The 16,796-nt window shown below is 41.9% G+C and overlaps 2 protein-coding genes across 3 annotated transcripts in view; one reads left to right on the top strand and one right to left on the bottom strand.

Annotated features, from left to right (window-relative positions):
* Positions 1–3,110: 3,110 nt before the first annotated feature.
* On the top strand, positions 3,111–15,440 carry LOC106038271 (poly(U)-specific endoribonuclease-A-like). Its single transcript, XM_013184668.3, is given in 7 exon segments — positions 3,111–3,247; positions 8,827–8,926; positions 10,721–10,832; positions 12,035–12,156; positions 12,242–12,354; positions 12,963–13,116; positions 15,183–15,440. Coding segments are annotated over 7 exon segments (903 nt in total). The 5' UTR covers positions 3,111–3,203.
* Positions 5,103–16,796, bottom strand: part of A4GALT (alpha 1,4-galactosyltransferase (P1PK blood group)) — a 39,764-nt gene continuing 28,070 nt past the window's right edge. The window contains exon 7 of one of the 2 annotated variants that reach the window (XR_010828592.1): positions 5,103–5,464. The gene's annotated coding sequence lies outside the window, so the exon portion shown is untranslated. Of the gene's footprint in view, positions 5,465–10,641; positions 11,081–16,796 lie in introns of those variants that run through there. The other variant, XR_010828591.1, reaches the window with a different exon arrangement.

Raw genomic sequence — 16,796 nt, 5'->3', positions numbered from 1 at the left:
GTGAACAGAGAACCTCGGACCCAACGTGGTGAACCCAGATGCCAGGATGCCCAGTGCAGGGGCTTCCAAGTCCTTGTGTGAATCTAGTCCATACTACCTAGGCTAGATGGCTAACAGTCTGGATTATCAATAACAACATTTATCTGAAAAGCACACAAATGGAGCTGTTGAACATGGATGTTTCAGCCAGACCTCTTAAAATTCTGGTTTATATCAACACGTACAAATTAATGACTAATAAACAAATGCATCTTTGTGCTTGTGCACAGCACCCCAAAACTCTTTCATTAATATGTCCTAACTTACTGTAAACAGGCCTTGATGGGTCCTAGATACAGCATCTCCTAACAAAATTAAGGAAAGCATAAGCTTCAGCCCTAATATTAAGATTAAATATATCAGCTTACACAGGGGTCCCGAGTCACCTGCATCCCCAAGCACTTGCTTTCTACCAACCTCTAGGTTTGCTGTCTCCCCAATCTGTCCGTAAGAACATTCATAAATCAACCGTGAGTTTCCTGTTACACCTGGGAAGTAGCACTGGTAAATAAAGGCAGGTGAACAGACCCAACTGAAGTCAAGCAGGCCATATCATTGCAAGGAAATGGGAAGGGCCTGAGTAAAGGTTGGAGGTTTAGCTGCAAGATTGGAGTTATTCATTTTTGTTGTTTCTAGGACAGAGCATGCCTGTCTGTGTAATTCTCTCTTGCTTTTCCCTTTGAGGACAGCTACTGCACCAGAAACTCCCAAGGCAAGTGGAGTGACTGTAACACTATTGGCTGGAGAGAAGAAGGGCTTCAGGATTAAAAACCTGAGGCTTAGAAACCTGGGTAGGTATCCAAGAGACAGGCTAGGCACTGGGACCATGAATCTTGTTGAGAGTCAATCTGTCAGGTGAGGCTCCAGCTTGAGAATTAATGCTTTGGGAAGGCTGGAGACCTCAAAGTCCCCGCTCCCTGCTCTCAGTGGGGACACGAGCTGCTCTCAGTGGGGTCATGAGCTCCATCTGCTCTCTGATCTGGCGAGGTTCCAGCCCAGGAACCCCTGACCAGCCCAGGTTGCCTCCACTGATATTCAACTTTCCTTCGGGGTAGTTCAGGCAACAGCAAGGAGAGAAGAGTTTCTCTAAAACAAACCATTGGCCACCTTGGTAAGAAAAACAAAGCACTTCATCTAGAAACACATTCTTGGAGCAGCACATGCCTGCCAATGTCCTAATGTCCTTTAGAAACAGGCCTTAATCACAGGGTTTCTGTCCTCCTTGACCTTGGTGAGAGTCAGAATCTGATGTTTGAGGTGGGTATTTTGTTAGGTAGAGCATCTTCCACAAGTCTATTTCCCCACTCCCCTGGAAATGCCGTTCTAATGTGAGAGACATGCTGGCAGATATTCTCCACGTTCCCATGTGCCAGAAGAGACGAACAAAGAGCAGGGGGAGCCTGACATCAATTTCTGCACAACAAATGTATGTTGCCCTGTGGAATGAGTTTAACAAAACAGTGCCTGCTCTCTTCAGTAGAGAAAGCCAGCACACAGGATTGGCAAGATCACTATCTGGACACACAGGCACACCCTGCCAGTGTTAGACCCAGGAGTGACACAAACTCTGCACTGCTCTTGCTAGGCTTTGATCAGCACTTTGTTTCTGCTGTCCAACACACCTCTCTGGGATCCTTATCATGCTCTTAGCTCAGCAGCTAAATCATAGGACAGAAGTTTTACAAGAGATTTAAGTGTTTGCTTAGTTTTGAAATCAACCCTGATGCTACTGATGTGACGTGTAATTATATCGAGGATTAATTTAAATCCACTGACTCCAGTGAAGGTGTTGCTTGTAGATGGAAATTTCCAGGGCTCACAAATGGGCCTTTTTCTGCTAACATGAATAAAGGAGTTGCAACTTTCTTACAGAAGGAATACGCCAACTGTCTTTTGTATTTTAAATTAAAGCCTAGGAAAAAACTCCCCACATTCAGCTGATAAACACAGGCACTGAGTTTTTTGGCATTTATCTTGCCTATGTAGAACCACAATAAAAAAAAAAAATCTGTTAAAATTAAGGGTATTAAATTTTGAGATACATTAATTTCTCCTACCAGTGTCAGAAAGAATCTTCATTTTAAAGCATTTTAAGTGAGCTGACCATGTCTTTTCCCACATACTGTTCCACATGGCAGGCATCTTCATTACCTGCAGCTATGTTTAGTTTTAACATTATTATTTGAAGGGGTACATGGACCAGAGGTACAGAACCACTTGCATAAATGGGAGTCTAGGATCAAATTCATTTGGCTTCTGTATAAATATATATCATCTGAAACCTAAAACTATGTTTTCAGGAATTAATTACTATGAAGAAGAAAATGTAAAAAGAAAAAAAAATCAAACCAAAATAAGCCTTAAACCATCCAAAGCTTTAGTTTAACCACATAATGAATATATGCTTCTCAGGACAGGCACTGGAGAGGGTGCCTGTGCTTATGGCACCTGCTCCCACATGCTTGCAGTGATGCATGTGAAGGGCTGCCTTTGTAAAACATTTCCTGGTTATAATGCCTCCTAGTATTTACAAGGTCGCAACTACAACAATTTCAGCTGTACATAGAGAAGTGCGCTGTTTTTTTATTTTTCTCCCCTACCTATAAATTTTTAGATGCCTGATTCATTATCAGCTTCCCCTCTGTTGTTTTATAATAAGTGTGTATAGACCAATAGCACTAGAGTGGCCTGTCCGTCTCGGCCAAGGCTTTCAGACTGGAGGTGCTTGTTTCTGGGTCCAAAATCCTTGTGGACGTCTAAAATCTACCAATAAATAACCCCGGGTTAATCCAGAAGTAATGACTTGAATCATGTCTGAAGCTTTTACGAAGATTTCAGATTCATACCTGAAAACCCTGGTAGCAGCATCTCTGCCATACTTTTTGGTCTTATTTGTCCTCCTGATGTTGGTGATAAGAAAAAGAGAGAGGCTGGCAGAATTTGCTGCAAATTCCTGGTCTATGTGTGGCCGTGCCAACAGAGGCACAAGAGACGTGGTGTTGTGGCTGCACTCCACGTTTCATCGTGGGATTTGGCAACTCCTTCCTTGTTATTGCCTTTCAGAGCTGTCCGTCAGTCTCAGTGACTGGCGGGTAAGACAGACAACTCCACTCCCTGGACTGCTGGAAGGACTTCAGAGCTTCAGCTTGCATTTTCTCTGCTCCATGCACTTGCTAGGAGAAAAACTTCTTTCCAGCATGCCTGATAGGTAAGGAAAAATCATACCTATCTTCTCTAATATGAAGGGCTTTGGGGACAGGACATATATGTCTGGGAGATGTGTAAAAGAGAGCTGCATGAAATGCAACACTGCAGCAATACTGCTTCCTGTTTCTGTTCTGTTCTTGTACCTTTCTAAAAAGTTGGTGAGGACTAAAACAACAAGTGAATCATAAACTCTTTAAGCTAAAGTAAAGTGACATTTTGCTTGAATAGAGAGGATAATATAGAATCAGGTCTCCAAATCTGCTGAGGACCTTGACAGCATTTGCCAAGCAACTGCTCACTGACTGCTATTGGCAAGGCATTTTCTTTTCCAACTACAAAACCTGTCTATTTATCCTTTTGTATTTCAAACGTCAAGTTTAAACAAGAAAAATGTCACTGGGCTCAAGCAAAAGACATGCACACTGGCATAAGAAGAAAATTGAAAGAATTGCTTACATCTTCAATTAAACCTATGAGATGATGAATGTATTTCACAACATTTGAACCATTTTTTTTAAGGGATTGAGAAATGTAAATGGTTGCTCATCAAGCTTTCCAAATGCTTTACGTTTCTATGCTAAGTTTAAAGGATTTTTTTAAAATTGGATTCTGTTCAAAGGTTCTCTGAAGATAAATTTACTTTAAAGAAGATGATCAGCAAAACCTTTGCAGGGCTCTATGTGACCCATTTGCAATACATGTTTTTCTTGCTTTGACATCGTTGACTTGCTCACACGACTCTCCACTGACCCTTTAATTCTCTCCATCTCTTGAGTCATTTCTGATTTATAGCAATAAAAGATTGCTTCCTGGGGAATGATTTGTACAGAATGAAAGTGTCATACAAGAAAATGACTTGGAAAAACTAGCACATCACCTGAATGTTTCACATGAAAGCTACAATGAAATGTTGATACCATCTTCTTTTGCGCCAGATGTACTGCTGTTGCATTGGAGTTACTATTGCAGAAAAATCTCCCCCAAGAGCTTTTCCAGCTCTTACAACTGCAGGCTAAGTGTTCTTGTTATTGGAGTGGTGTTTTTCACACATAGGTGCCTGTGAGCTAGACTCCCAAATGGACAAACCCCAATTGGCCAGATATTTTGCACAGATATACTCTATGTGAATGTACAAATCTAACAGCTGAGAGGTTTCACCATAAAGAGGGCACTGAATTAGTGACCAAAAAAAAAATTATCTGTTTTTGAGTCATTCTTGCAACATATTGAAAAATCACAGTGGAAATATGCAGTACGCTTTTTCAGAAAAGCTTTACTTAAATGCTTTGTGTCGTGGATTTGCATAAAGGTGTTGGGCTTCTCTTTGAAGCTGTCTGACCTCACACATGTAAGCTAAGTTTCTGGACCTTTCTTAAAGAAATACGCTCCAGAAAGAACTTTTACAAGATGACTATGTAAGTTGCTAAACAAGTTCTTTGCTTTGGCAGTTCTTTGCTTTCTTTATTCAATGTGTCGAAGTGTTCTGCTCTGTTTGGAAATTAAAGGGACAAGGAAACGGAGAGGAAGAGTCCATGTTGATATTGGGGTAGCACCCAGAAGAGAAACAGGAGAGAAAAGACATTTTATTTTATTAGATTAAATGTGGTATTCTGTAAGCTTTCTAGAGGAGGACAAATCAACAGAGCCTTACAGTCCTTTACAAACACAGCGCAAATCTGCCAAGAACAGACCAAGAATAAGCAGAAGGTATTGAAGGGATGACAGACTTCCTGTATAGAAAAGAGATGCATACATACTAAAACATATGTGTATAAAATACTACACGTATAGTACAAAATTCTAAACAAAAAAATATTGATATCCACCCCCCCCCCTTAATGTTTCACATACCTTGGACGTTCAACAGGCAGCAGGTTCCTATCCACCGCTGGTAGCTACTTCCAAGGTAAAAACCATATCAAACATTATATAGCAGTACTTAAGCAGACGGGATAAGCTGATGCAAAGGATCATAGGATAGCCAAGGAATAGCCAGCAGGAGGGTCTAGATCCCAGGAGAAAAGTGATCCAGTAAAATTAGGTCAGTCCAAGGGAATGCAGGTGGTGTTTGGAGTTTGAAAAACATCTCTGGTACTGTTCCATGAACTTGTTGATCCTGTTCTTGGGACATCAGCTGAGCTGGTGAGATGAGCACTTTTCTGCTTAAAGTTGGTTTGTAAGCTCTTTTGAGAAGGAATTGATTGCTCTTCTTATGACTCTGGAAAGAAGGTGGAGATTCTACTGAAATTAAATGAAAATGCTGCTGGTGATGGCTTCTGTGATATGCCATGTAGCTGACTCCCTGTGAAGCTGAGCAGTTGCCTTGAACATGGTGCACAGCCAGTATTGATAATGTGACGCCACAAGACACACTTCTGCTGTAAGGGCAGAGCATGAGGCTTGGGCAAGGGCTAAATTTATCTGCTTCGTGTCAGCCTCCTTCTGCTGCACTGTAAGATCTACACAAAAATCCTCCTTCATAAACACATTTAGCTACAAACATATCCTTTGGCTCCCATATACCAGAATTGTTAATCCTTTTCCTTCTTTCAGTTATTGACACCTATTCAACCCCAGCTCAAAATTCAAGCGATCTTATACATTTTCCACCCATGATCTCAAAGCAATGCAGAGCCCAAATGACAGCAGATAGTCAGTGCCTCCAGTGCAGCGGAGGTACATGGTGGCTCAGATCCCGATTGCAGGCAGACCCAGGTGTGGCCGCTGCAGTACTTGTGGCCGTCTGCCCTGCTGTGGGAGGTTGTTTTCCCCACACTAAACAATACTGAATATAACATGAATATAACACATGTACTTTATGCTCCTCAGCTGCTGCAGCTTATCCTCTGGTGCATTAATGTGAACTGACAGCTTTGGGCTCTTAACCTTGGGATATGAATTCCTTTGGGCAACTAGCTCTCAAGGAGTTTAGCACAGACTGCTTATTCTCTTCAGGATTTTAATCTTAGGCTGTATGAGCTCCATCCCACAGCTACTTGGACAACCCTGGAGAAAAAGGATATTATCAATTGCTTGATAATTGATTTTAAAAAAAGGTTCCAGTTCTCCAGGCACAGTTTGCTACTTTCTCTTTCCATCAGCATGGAGCTTAGTCCGGTCATTTCTTACCCAGCCACAAAGTACAGCCCAGGACAGGAGAAGACACATAACATCTTGCTGTATTTCTTCTTGACTGATCTCCCACCACTTGATTATTGCCCTCATTTCTGCTATGACTTCTCTCCCCTCCCTGCCAAGAGCAGGGTGTGCCTGTCTGGCTCACATTTTGCTCTGCCGTGCTTTCAAGCTGCCTCACGTCTAGGCTGGCACATCAGAAAACTGTGACTCTACTGCTACATTTGTTTGCTCTTTCTGCTAGGGAGCATGGAATCTGCCACTGGCTGGAGGATGCAGCAAGGAACTCCATCCTGGCCAGAACAGGAGGAGAGGACACAACAGATATCAGTATGAAAGTTAAGCAGGGCTCCAGGGTGCCTTGGGCTAGTCTAGAAGAACCAGTTATTAAAAACAAGACAAGTTGCTCAAATGGCTATTTGAAAGAAAAGCCCACATTGACAAACTTCTGCACTTTTTTTTCTTAAGAGCATTTGCTTTGGAGGAGAAATTTAAAATTATTGGGAACTTTTCTAGGCTTTGATGCATGTGCTGGTTTGCAATCAGTTAATTCAACTGACAGTCATTGTAAGTTTAATCCACTTCTCTTTCTTCTCCACTCTATTCTTGGTGGAGAAGATCTGTGATCTTTTCTGTTAGTGTGGACATAATGCTCTGGAACTGGAGCTACCTTTGGGCAGTTCATCAGAATAACATGCCTTCCCAAAACTTATTGATAGATGGATGGATAGACTTCTATAAACACTACACTACTATGAAGGACAAAAGTCCATTAAAATGAGGAAAGGATAAGTCTGGGTAGGTTTGTATGAGCATCTGAGGTCAGTGAAAGAGAGGATTTTATGATATGCAGACCTTGTGTTTAGAGTCTTAGTCAGCCTTCATCACTGTAGCTTTATGCTAGGATAACCCTGCATTTGGGCAAAGGAAAGCATCTCTAGCATAGAGTCTTGAAGGAAAAAAGATAGGAAAAGTGTATGTAAGACTACTAGAAAAGCATCACAGAGCGAATGCTTTTGTGGGGTAACTGCCTGGGGTGACTTGGGAAATTAAACTGATTTTCAAATTTTAAAGAATATGTACAGCATTGAAGAAGCTTTCAGGGTGGAGTGTAGCTGCACTACCTAAGCGTTCCCTAGGCTTCCAACCTTAGAGGCTGTCGCACTTGAGGAACCTGGTGTGCTGACTCTAAGGAACAGTATGGAGTGAAGATACCACGGCTAGGTTCTGTGGCAAGATGGGGACTTGATCTTGTACACACCGAGACCGATAGTCTGGATATTTGCCACCCTGAGCCAACGACCTGTCATGTTTTTAACAAAATGCTGTATTCTAGTGAACTTTTGCTCATTATAATATCATTATAATACCAAAACACACCTCCATCCCAAAAGCTACCCACCTCCAAGGTGCAACCACCCCTCACTGAGCATTCGCTCTGAATTTCTTGGAGCCTATGCCTTTAAACGAAAGTGACAAAACTTTTTACCAATCATAACCAAGGTATGCTTGACTAGAGTCACTCAAGCTCCACCTAAAAGATAGAAAATAATATAAATTGGCTTAAGAGAGACGGGATGTAAGGGAAGACACCATTTTGACTTCTGGGATCAGCTGATGGGCTGAGCCTCTCTTCCCACAACCCACCCACACCCACACCCACCCCCCCCTGCCCCCCACCCCCACTGGGACACCTTTGGGTAAGATTTGAACACTTGGTTATACCGAGTGCCTCCCCGGGAAACTTAGAAATCTCTGTAGAGTCTTTGTACCTTTTTAGCGTGTTAAGAGCCAGACTGTGTACCTGTGTATTTTATGCATGCTAGCTTGCTTTTGCAGATAGTGAATTTATCACCGGCAATCCAAAGAACCTGTGTACAAGTTGCTGTAATAAATTGCACTTAATTACATTGTTCCTAGCCGTGATAGTTCTCATTGAACGTGACTAGAGTGAGGGCGTGCTACATTACTGGTGAATCCATGACCGTGATAGTTCCGTATCTTGAATGTGACCGGCCCCATAATAGTTAATTGGCTACACCCCTTAACGCGACAGTTTTGCCTTCTGTTTTGTTGAGTAGTGCTACTGTGTGCTGGTAACAGTCTCCTGTTTGCCTCTGGTTTGTACATCTTCATTTTTATTTCACTGCATGGAAAAAATGGTTTGTTAACAAAAACTTCATTAAAATGTATTCTAAAATAACATTAGGGAAGACTGTTTTTTTTACAGATTAGCTGCATCCTTTAGATATTGATATTGACCATAAGCACCACGGTTTTTATAGCAGACTGATAGCAAGGTGTGGGGAGAGGAGAAAACTTTCCTGCTGACATGCTAACCATGTTCAGAACACGGTTAGAGTGACAGAAGACTCTGAAAGTGACTTTCAGAAAGAATAGTATGTGTCTTTTTTAACATGTGCATTTCTCTGGATTTCTTGGCAGGAAGGCCTTAAATCATGAACTTTCTAAACTTTTCAATGAGATGTGGGATATGGATGTTAACCGCTTTATGCCTGGGAAAGACTATACAATTGAAATGCAGGTAACTAATTGCTAAGTAACATGAGAATTAAGGGCAGGATGGTATTGTAGGAAAAAGTGTCTGTGAAACTACCTTCTGCTAAAAGAGTTCCCTATGCTTCATCATTTCCATTAATGGCATAGGCAAGACTTTCTAATGATGAAGAAGCACTTAGGTGAGGGAATAGTATAGAGAACATGTTAATGGGCCATGCTACCTGGAAACTGGTTACAAGTGGCATCTCTCAAGTGTCTGTCCTGGGGCCTGTAAAATTTAATATCTTCATCTGTGACCTGGAGGAGGAGATGGAGTACAACCTTTCTGTTTTTTCAGATGAAAGCAAACAGTGGTGATGCAGGTGGTATGCTCAAGGTCAGGGCTGCCCTTCAGTTGGACCTAGGCAGGCTGGAGGAACAGGCTGAAGGAGCGTCATGAAATTTGACAAGAAAAAATACAAATGGAACAGGATGCCCAGAGAAGTAGTGAAATCTCCATCTCTGGAGGTTTTCAAGACCCAACAAGATGACAGCCAGAACAACGTGGTCTGAATTCAGTGTTGATCATACTTTGAGCAGGATTAGAGATGTTCTGAGGTCTGGATGTTTCTGAGAGTGTATGGTTGTGCATATGTGTGTGCATGACTGCTTGCATGTACAGTTTGGGTGGCTTCCCATAAGGGAGAAGTGGAGGCAGGTCCCAAGTCATTCTTGTTGGAATAAAGGAGTAAACTGAGGAATTCCTGGGTCTCAGCTGGAGAATATGGAGTAGCAGAGCAGTGTGGGTGAGGAGGGTTTCAGGGTTGTTGCTGCCACTCCTACGGAACTGTGAGGGAGGAGTGAGTATCATATTTGATGGGCAGCTATTTCACTCCTTGCCAGCTCAGTGTGGTACAAGCATGGCCATGTATTTTGGCCACAGATTGCATCAGGTCACTGAGTATTTGGTAACCAATTTTGTACTCAAAGTGCTCACACTCTTTACTGAAATGTTATATAGATATATATACAGATATAGTTTTCTGTTGATAATAAACTTGAAAGAAATGTACCTACCTCTAGCCCTAATGTGTGAGGGGAAAACTTCTCCCACATATCTTCCTTGTTTCTCAGAACAAGGCTCTAGGTCCCCCTTGCTCATGTTAATTAACAGCTGCCCGTCTTTTCTCCTCTTTCATTGAGAATGCCCTTTATGAATCAGAGGCCTGAAAATCATCACAAAAGCCACCTTTCTGTTTTGGATGTGCTTCCTGGCATATTGATTCAAATGCCCTTAAATATGGCTAGCTAGAAGTCTTTGAAAACTCCAGAGCACAACCATGCACCAATCCAAAGCTGCCAGAGCTGCACAGAACTGCTTGCGGAGCAGGCTTGGGACTTAGGTGACAAACTACATCTCTGCTGCACTGCATGGACTCATAAACTGTATGCAGTGGGTACTGAGAAGAGACAGAATGTGTCCAGATCTCCTTTTTCTTTGTTTGTGGTGGGAGTCAGCCTTGGCTCTACGTTACTCCTCTATCATTTGTGGTGTATATAATTTAGTAGCAGAGCTGGCTACTGTTCACAACTGAGTTATCATGTGGGTCATTACAATCATCTGAGAACAAGCGTCAACAGAGAAATTTCAGATTTCAAGGGTGTCTTTTCTCTTTACACTGACATTTCTTCAATATCTTCTCTTGTTTTTAGGATGACCATTCCTAAGAAAGTGTCCTGATAGGATTATGCTTTTTGTTCTGATTATTATAAGGGCAGCCACTGTCACCTCTAAGAACATCTTGCTTCTATTGTTATTTTACTCTGGTGTTTCTCCTAGAGAAAAGCAGGTGCCCTATAGCAAGGAGACAGTGCTGTCCAGGACAGTGCAGCCAGACATCTGTTTCACAATGTAAATGAAGATCGCCTGAAGAGCATTAAAACGTTCTCAAGTGAGACCCATTCTTTTGTTAATGGTGGAATTGACATGAATAATCCATGCTGGTTTTATGTGTTTACAAGAAATACAGAATTGTATATAATTTGGATGGTCAGATGAGAAGGAGGCGAGGTACATCAGGCTACATGTCATTTGCAAGTAGTTTACCCAATGTTTACATGGAGGTTACCTGTATCCTCAGCATCAGGAAGAACACCTTTTGTGTCATAGCAAGATCTGAATTCTTCTGAGGTTCTTCAACTACAAAGTGAAATGGATGAGACTCTCTTCATTATTCCATGTATTGAAAAAATGCCAAAGTCATCTTTTCTCCTTTGGTCACAGCTCCTAGCCCTTTCAGGCAGCCCTAGGTCCACAGCTACACCTTGCACTTCTGTTAGGGTTATACTTCAGGTATATCTATCAACAGATATTTCCTCCCCTGATTTTTCTTTTCCCTGGGTGAAGCTGCACTATGTTGCTAAGTGGATCAAACTGCTGGTCTAATGGGAAGCACCATTCTTCCCTGTTCCCCCACGCTTCTCTGAGCCACACAATCCTGCCCTGTGGTACAGCTCTGGTACTCACTGAATCCAACCTTGAGTCACTTAAGTTCACTAATCTGGCAGGGAATTACTTAGTTTTGACCTCAGGCATTTTTCTGTCAGCTTAGTGTGATGTGTCATCCCTCAGAATCTACCGAGGGTAGAGCAGGAGCAGCTGAAGTGATAGGAGGCAGCAGGTGGCAAAGGGGGATACAAAGAAAATGAACTCATCTACACAGAGGCCATAAGCTCAATCATGGTCACCTCATGCTGTGATATTCCTCTGCTGAAGTAATTCCTACAAAACCTCCTGCCAACATAGCTCAAGTTCATAAACATAGGTCTGTAATTTAGGTGCTCAGATATTTTTTTTTTTTTGGTAGAAGGTCATTATTGCATCCGCCACTTTGTTCCATAAGGGAACTCAGTAGTGAGCAGTTTATCTTAGAAGTGCAGCAGTGATCTGGCTTTGAGCCACCTCTAGCCCTACACCCAGCTCTGTACCCAGGAATGAAATCTGACACATAAAGGAGCATCTTTCTAGAAAGGCTCTCAAGGCACTGACATAATATATGTCAACTTTTTATGATGGCTTTAATGACTGGATCACAGGTATGATCATGGCCTGTTCATCAGAATGAACATGCTGAAAGTTTCTCTTTTTCTGCAGCCTTTATTTCCTTATTGGACAACTATGAGACATCAACCGGAGTAGAAGAAGTAGTGACTCCAGAAGAAATAGCTGAAAACAGTGGTTTTCTTGATGCTATTTTAATGACTGGAGTAATGAAAGTGAGTAACACAGATCTTTTTTAGTCACTGAAAACACTGAATTACAAAGTAAACTTCATATGTATCTTTGTTTTTTATCTTTCAGCTAGCTCATGAATATCTGCTTAAAAAAAAACTGACAAAGCCAAACCTTGCTGATTTCAAGTATCAGCTCTATGACATCTGGTTCCAGCTCTATGCCAGGAAAGAAGGAGACAGGTATGTCTGATGAATATGGCCCCTGATCACCTTAGGCTATTCTGATTTATGCAATGGTAAACCTGAATTCCATCTGTTACACACAGAACTGGAAGATGGCCTCAGGATACAGCCCAAGTCAGGTGTTCAATGGTCCCACACAGATCATGTTTAAAGGCTTACTGATCAGATATGGACAGCGTTGACCCTTGGGGTACGCTGGCCTCCAGCTGGACCTTGTGTCCCTAGTCACAGGCATTCAACCGCAGAAGTTCATCCACTTTTCAGCCAATTACACCATTTACTTTTGTAATCTGTACTTCATCAATTTGTCTGCATTGCTGTTACAGGAGACAGTGTCAAAAGTCTTGTTAAAATCAGAAGAAGCAGATGCGATACATCTGTGGCTTTTACTAACCACTTGATCATCAAATAAACTTTGTGGCTAGATTCCACTCCAAGTTTTGTGCAAAGTAAGAAGAAAACCCAACAAACCCTAAAGTTATCCTGACAAATAAAGAAACTGTTCACAAATTAACGTAGGCAAGCTTGTACATCTTGCCTTTTGTCCCAGCAAATTTGAACTATTCAAACAAAAGACCTATATATTATTCTTTGGTTTATTACAGACCTGATTCTTGCGGTTTTGAACATGTTTTTGTTGGAGAAACAAGGCGTGGTAAACAGATCTTAGGTTTGCACAACTGGGTGCAATTTTACCTTCAGGAGAAGCATAACCAAATTGACTACAAGGGATATATCACTCGGAAGAACAAAACCAGTGTAAGAATGAGCAGGGCGGCCTAGAAAATAAGATCAATAGGTGCACAGAGAAAAGCTGTGCTAATGAATCAGAACACCGTGATGCAGAGGCAAGGCTGCATTTTTCTCTGTATCCACCGAGTCACATCCATAGTCACTGACATGTCCCCTTTCATCGTCTTCCTACTGTCATTTGTGGTTATTGCACACACAGCATGAGTCTGCAATTCTAGACCCCTTTAAGACAAAGGCTGAGAGCAGACGTTTTTATTCAAACAAAATCCCATAGCAATTCCCCTGACTTTAAGTGAAACTGGACAGAAACCTGTTAACCTGGATGTCTTCTAAGCTCCAGTGCAGTAAATTCCAAAAGGTGCCATGACAGGAATTACTGAGCCCAGGCTACAAAAGGTGTTTTGCTGAAAAGGCAAGGTTATTCTTGGGCTTGTACAGTGTGTAGATTTGGGTTTTTATTGCTGGCAGATCTGGAAGCTCACCCCTTGGCAGCTGAAGTTATTGGAAAGACTTCTTTGACTTCGGTGGCTTTTGAATCAGGTTATTTATTCCTTGCTGCTGTCCTCTTCTTGCAACTGGAAGTCTGTAAATCTCAGACCTGAAAATTATGGGGCATAATCCAAAGAGCATTGGCAGCTTGGAACCAGATTACCAAAAAGTGAAGCTTAAAAGCTATTTTGGGTTGTTGCACTTGAACTAGTGTGAAAGATAGAAAGCTTTGCCTATACCTACTCTGGGGCAGGTGAAGAAAACACAGACTGAAGCATCAGCCCGAAATGCCATGTTTCCTTGACAGCAGTGTTTGGTGGGTGATGGAGTAGTCGGCTGGGATGGCACAGTTACCTCCAGAGCTGCTAGCCGTGCTTTCTCAGTGGCTGCTGGAACATAGCTTGGCTGCTGGGGCACTGGACAAACTGGGACTTCACAAGCAGGCAGGCATGGTTGGTTATTTTATTTTTCCTGGCAGCAAAGCGCTATTTCACTATTTCTAAAGGAAGCTCTTACCAGGGTCTTAGGGATCTTTCTAATTCCCACAAAAAGACTGTTAAAGCATGACCAGTAAGCTTTTCAGTTATGTTTTCTTACCGGTTAGAAACTCCTTCTGTGCATGCTCAGGGTGCAGTAGTCCCAGGGGGTTCTTGCCTGTGGAGCCAGACATCCATGGACGCAGGGTGCTGTGGGTGCTGGTGACCCTACACCATTCCTGGATGTGTTGGTGTGAATGGTGACCAGCTTGTGAGGAACACGAGCAGTGCCAAATGGGGCATGTGTGTAGGTATGGCACCAAATGAAGCACACATAGTTCTTCACTAAATGTACGAAGAGGATGCTACTGCTATGGGGGTCAACTGCTTTGAACCTAATTTGCCCAGGTATACATAAGCAGAAGAAATCCTAGTGCTCCCACATGCCCAGATCCTTTTGTACTGAAACTATTTCAAACAGTAGTGCTAGTGTTTGGGGAACGGCAACACCACCAATGCCTAATTGATAAAACTGATCATGTATGCTCTATAGGACAGGGAAAAAGCTGTGCTCCAGGTCTGTGATCCTGGCATGGCAAGGATATGGTGTATCACGAGTTGTTTAGGGCTTCCTAGTTGTAGCTCAGCTGTGGTTGAGGCAACTTCACTGTGGCACTGAGCTACAGAGATCCACATTAGGACTGGAAAGGAGCTCAGAAGGGCTGGCATTCAATCTGTAACATCTATTTCTCACTGACTTTCACTGTAAACTGGGTGAGTCACTTTACTCTTGGTCTCCTATAAAAAAACTCATTATAATTTATTTGATCTGATATTCAATTTAACTGAGTCTGCTCTACTTTGGTCTCTTTTTGGAGAATAGGAATATAAGAAAAAAAAAAGTTCACTGGCTTAAACTGCTATCCATCTGTTGTCTTCAGTGATGCAAGATTAGTTTAGGTGGAGAAGACAAAGCAATTCACAAGCTGTAGAACCATAAACAGGAGAATTTGTACCTAAAAATCCAGAATCTGAAATTGTAGGTATGTGGTCACAGCTGTGTTGGAGATTATCCCATTGTGTGTTTTATTTTTTTTATGCTTTCAGCCTGACAAAGATGACCAAATTTTGAGCATCCAATTCAGCTGGAAGGGCTCAGTCAAGCCAATTGGAAGCACCTTTATCGGTGTCAGCCCTGAGTTTGAATTTGCCCTTTACACTGTCATTTTTCTGCTGTCTGAAGAAAGAGTCACACATGAAACAGTGAAGATAGAAGAATACGAGCTACAGATTTTTGTTTGTCGCCATGGGCACCACATTGGACCAGCATATCCAGTGCTCTGCAGCACCAGTAGTGAAGGCTAGTAGTTACAGTGATCAGGCAGCATTTACCTTTGTTTTGTTTTGTTTTGTTTATTTGATGGAGGGGAGGGAGTAAATTGATGAGTTGTCTCATACAATTAATTTCTAATACAAGTTTTTGAGTTGCTCACTTTTGATCTGCCATAAAGTGTTTAATCAATAGTGTGCCATGCTGGAGTGTCTGACCCACCTTGAAACATGTTTCTCTTCATATTAAAGTCTGTATTAAACTTGTATTAGCCTTCCTTAACACATTATAACACTATACTTTTCACCAGATAATAGAATTTATAAAAAAGCCATATTAGAATCCATACACACATTTCTCTTATTTGTTACCTGCTGCATATTTGGAAGAACAGAAGCAATACATTTTTTATACTTTTCCTTCCAGACAGGAACTTGGATTTGGCACAAGCTGAACCACAGTACATTTTTTTTCTCATTTCCTCATTTCATTAGAGGTTAATTTCAAATGCATTTTTCCCATGCCCAGGAAGCACATTCAGCTGTGAGAATGATCATCAGATCAACAGTAAGTCTGTCACTGCTGTGGATCTGCCCATATTTTTGCCTACTTCTAAATGCCACAGTAGGCTTTATCTCACCTAAGTTTACAAGTCCCTGGTATAGGCACCTATGTTCCCATTACAGTCACTGATGTCTGCAGTCATTTTTCTGCTGGTGTAATCTGTGTTAGGGTTAGATGAATGACCCTGTGTAATACACTGACTAAATCCCCAGTGACAATAATCAGATGCCACTGGGGACACAGGTTCTCTCCCAGGATCTGATCACTGTTCCTTTTGCTGATGAGGACATCTACCCTTTTTCTTCCAAAATGCATTCAATACTCCAGTGAAAGGAATGTGATACTTTTCCTTCTCATTGCTAATGCAGAAACAGACAGATATTCTGAGAGTGTGACAAGGATTGCTTAGATATTCAAATCATACAATTACTCCTGATGTGTATTTTCTGACAATACATGATTTTGAAAGTGCATATAACTTTCATGAGTTGGAGTGTTAAAGTTAAAATGCTAACTAACCAACCCAGTGCTGGAAATATGCAAAGAAAAGAAAAGAAAAAAAAAGCCTACAGAGATACTTCATTACATAAGGTAGAGAGAGGCTGACGTACGAAGGATAGCAAGTTACTGTTCCAAGCACAAAAGGGATTAAACACAGCACATAAAGGGGTTAAACACAGCACAAAGGAAATAGACATAGGACTGCTACCATGGAATATCTTCGAACTCCCCTGTTCAGGGACTTCCATCAGCCTGATTCTGCTGGACCACCACATGCTTATTTCTGCTCTTGGTGACCCTAAGGGACACTGGAGTGCCCTGCAGTC

This window comes from Anser cygnoides, chromosome 1 (genome assembly GCF_040182565.1).
Source record: "Anser cygnoides isolate HZ-2024a breed goose chromosome 1, Taihu_goose_T2T_genome, whole genome shotgun sequence".
NCBI lineage: Eukaryota > Metazoa > Chordata > Aves > Anseriformes > Anatidae > Anser > Anser cygnoides.
Note: the sequence above shows the minus strand (reverse complement) of the source record. Positions and strands in the feature narration are given on the sequence as shown.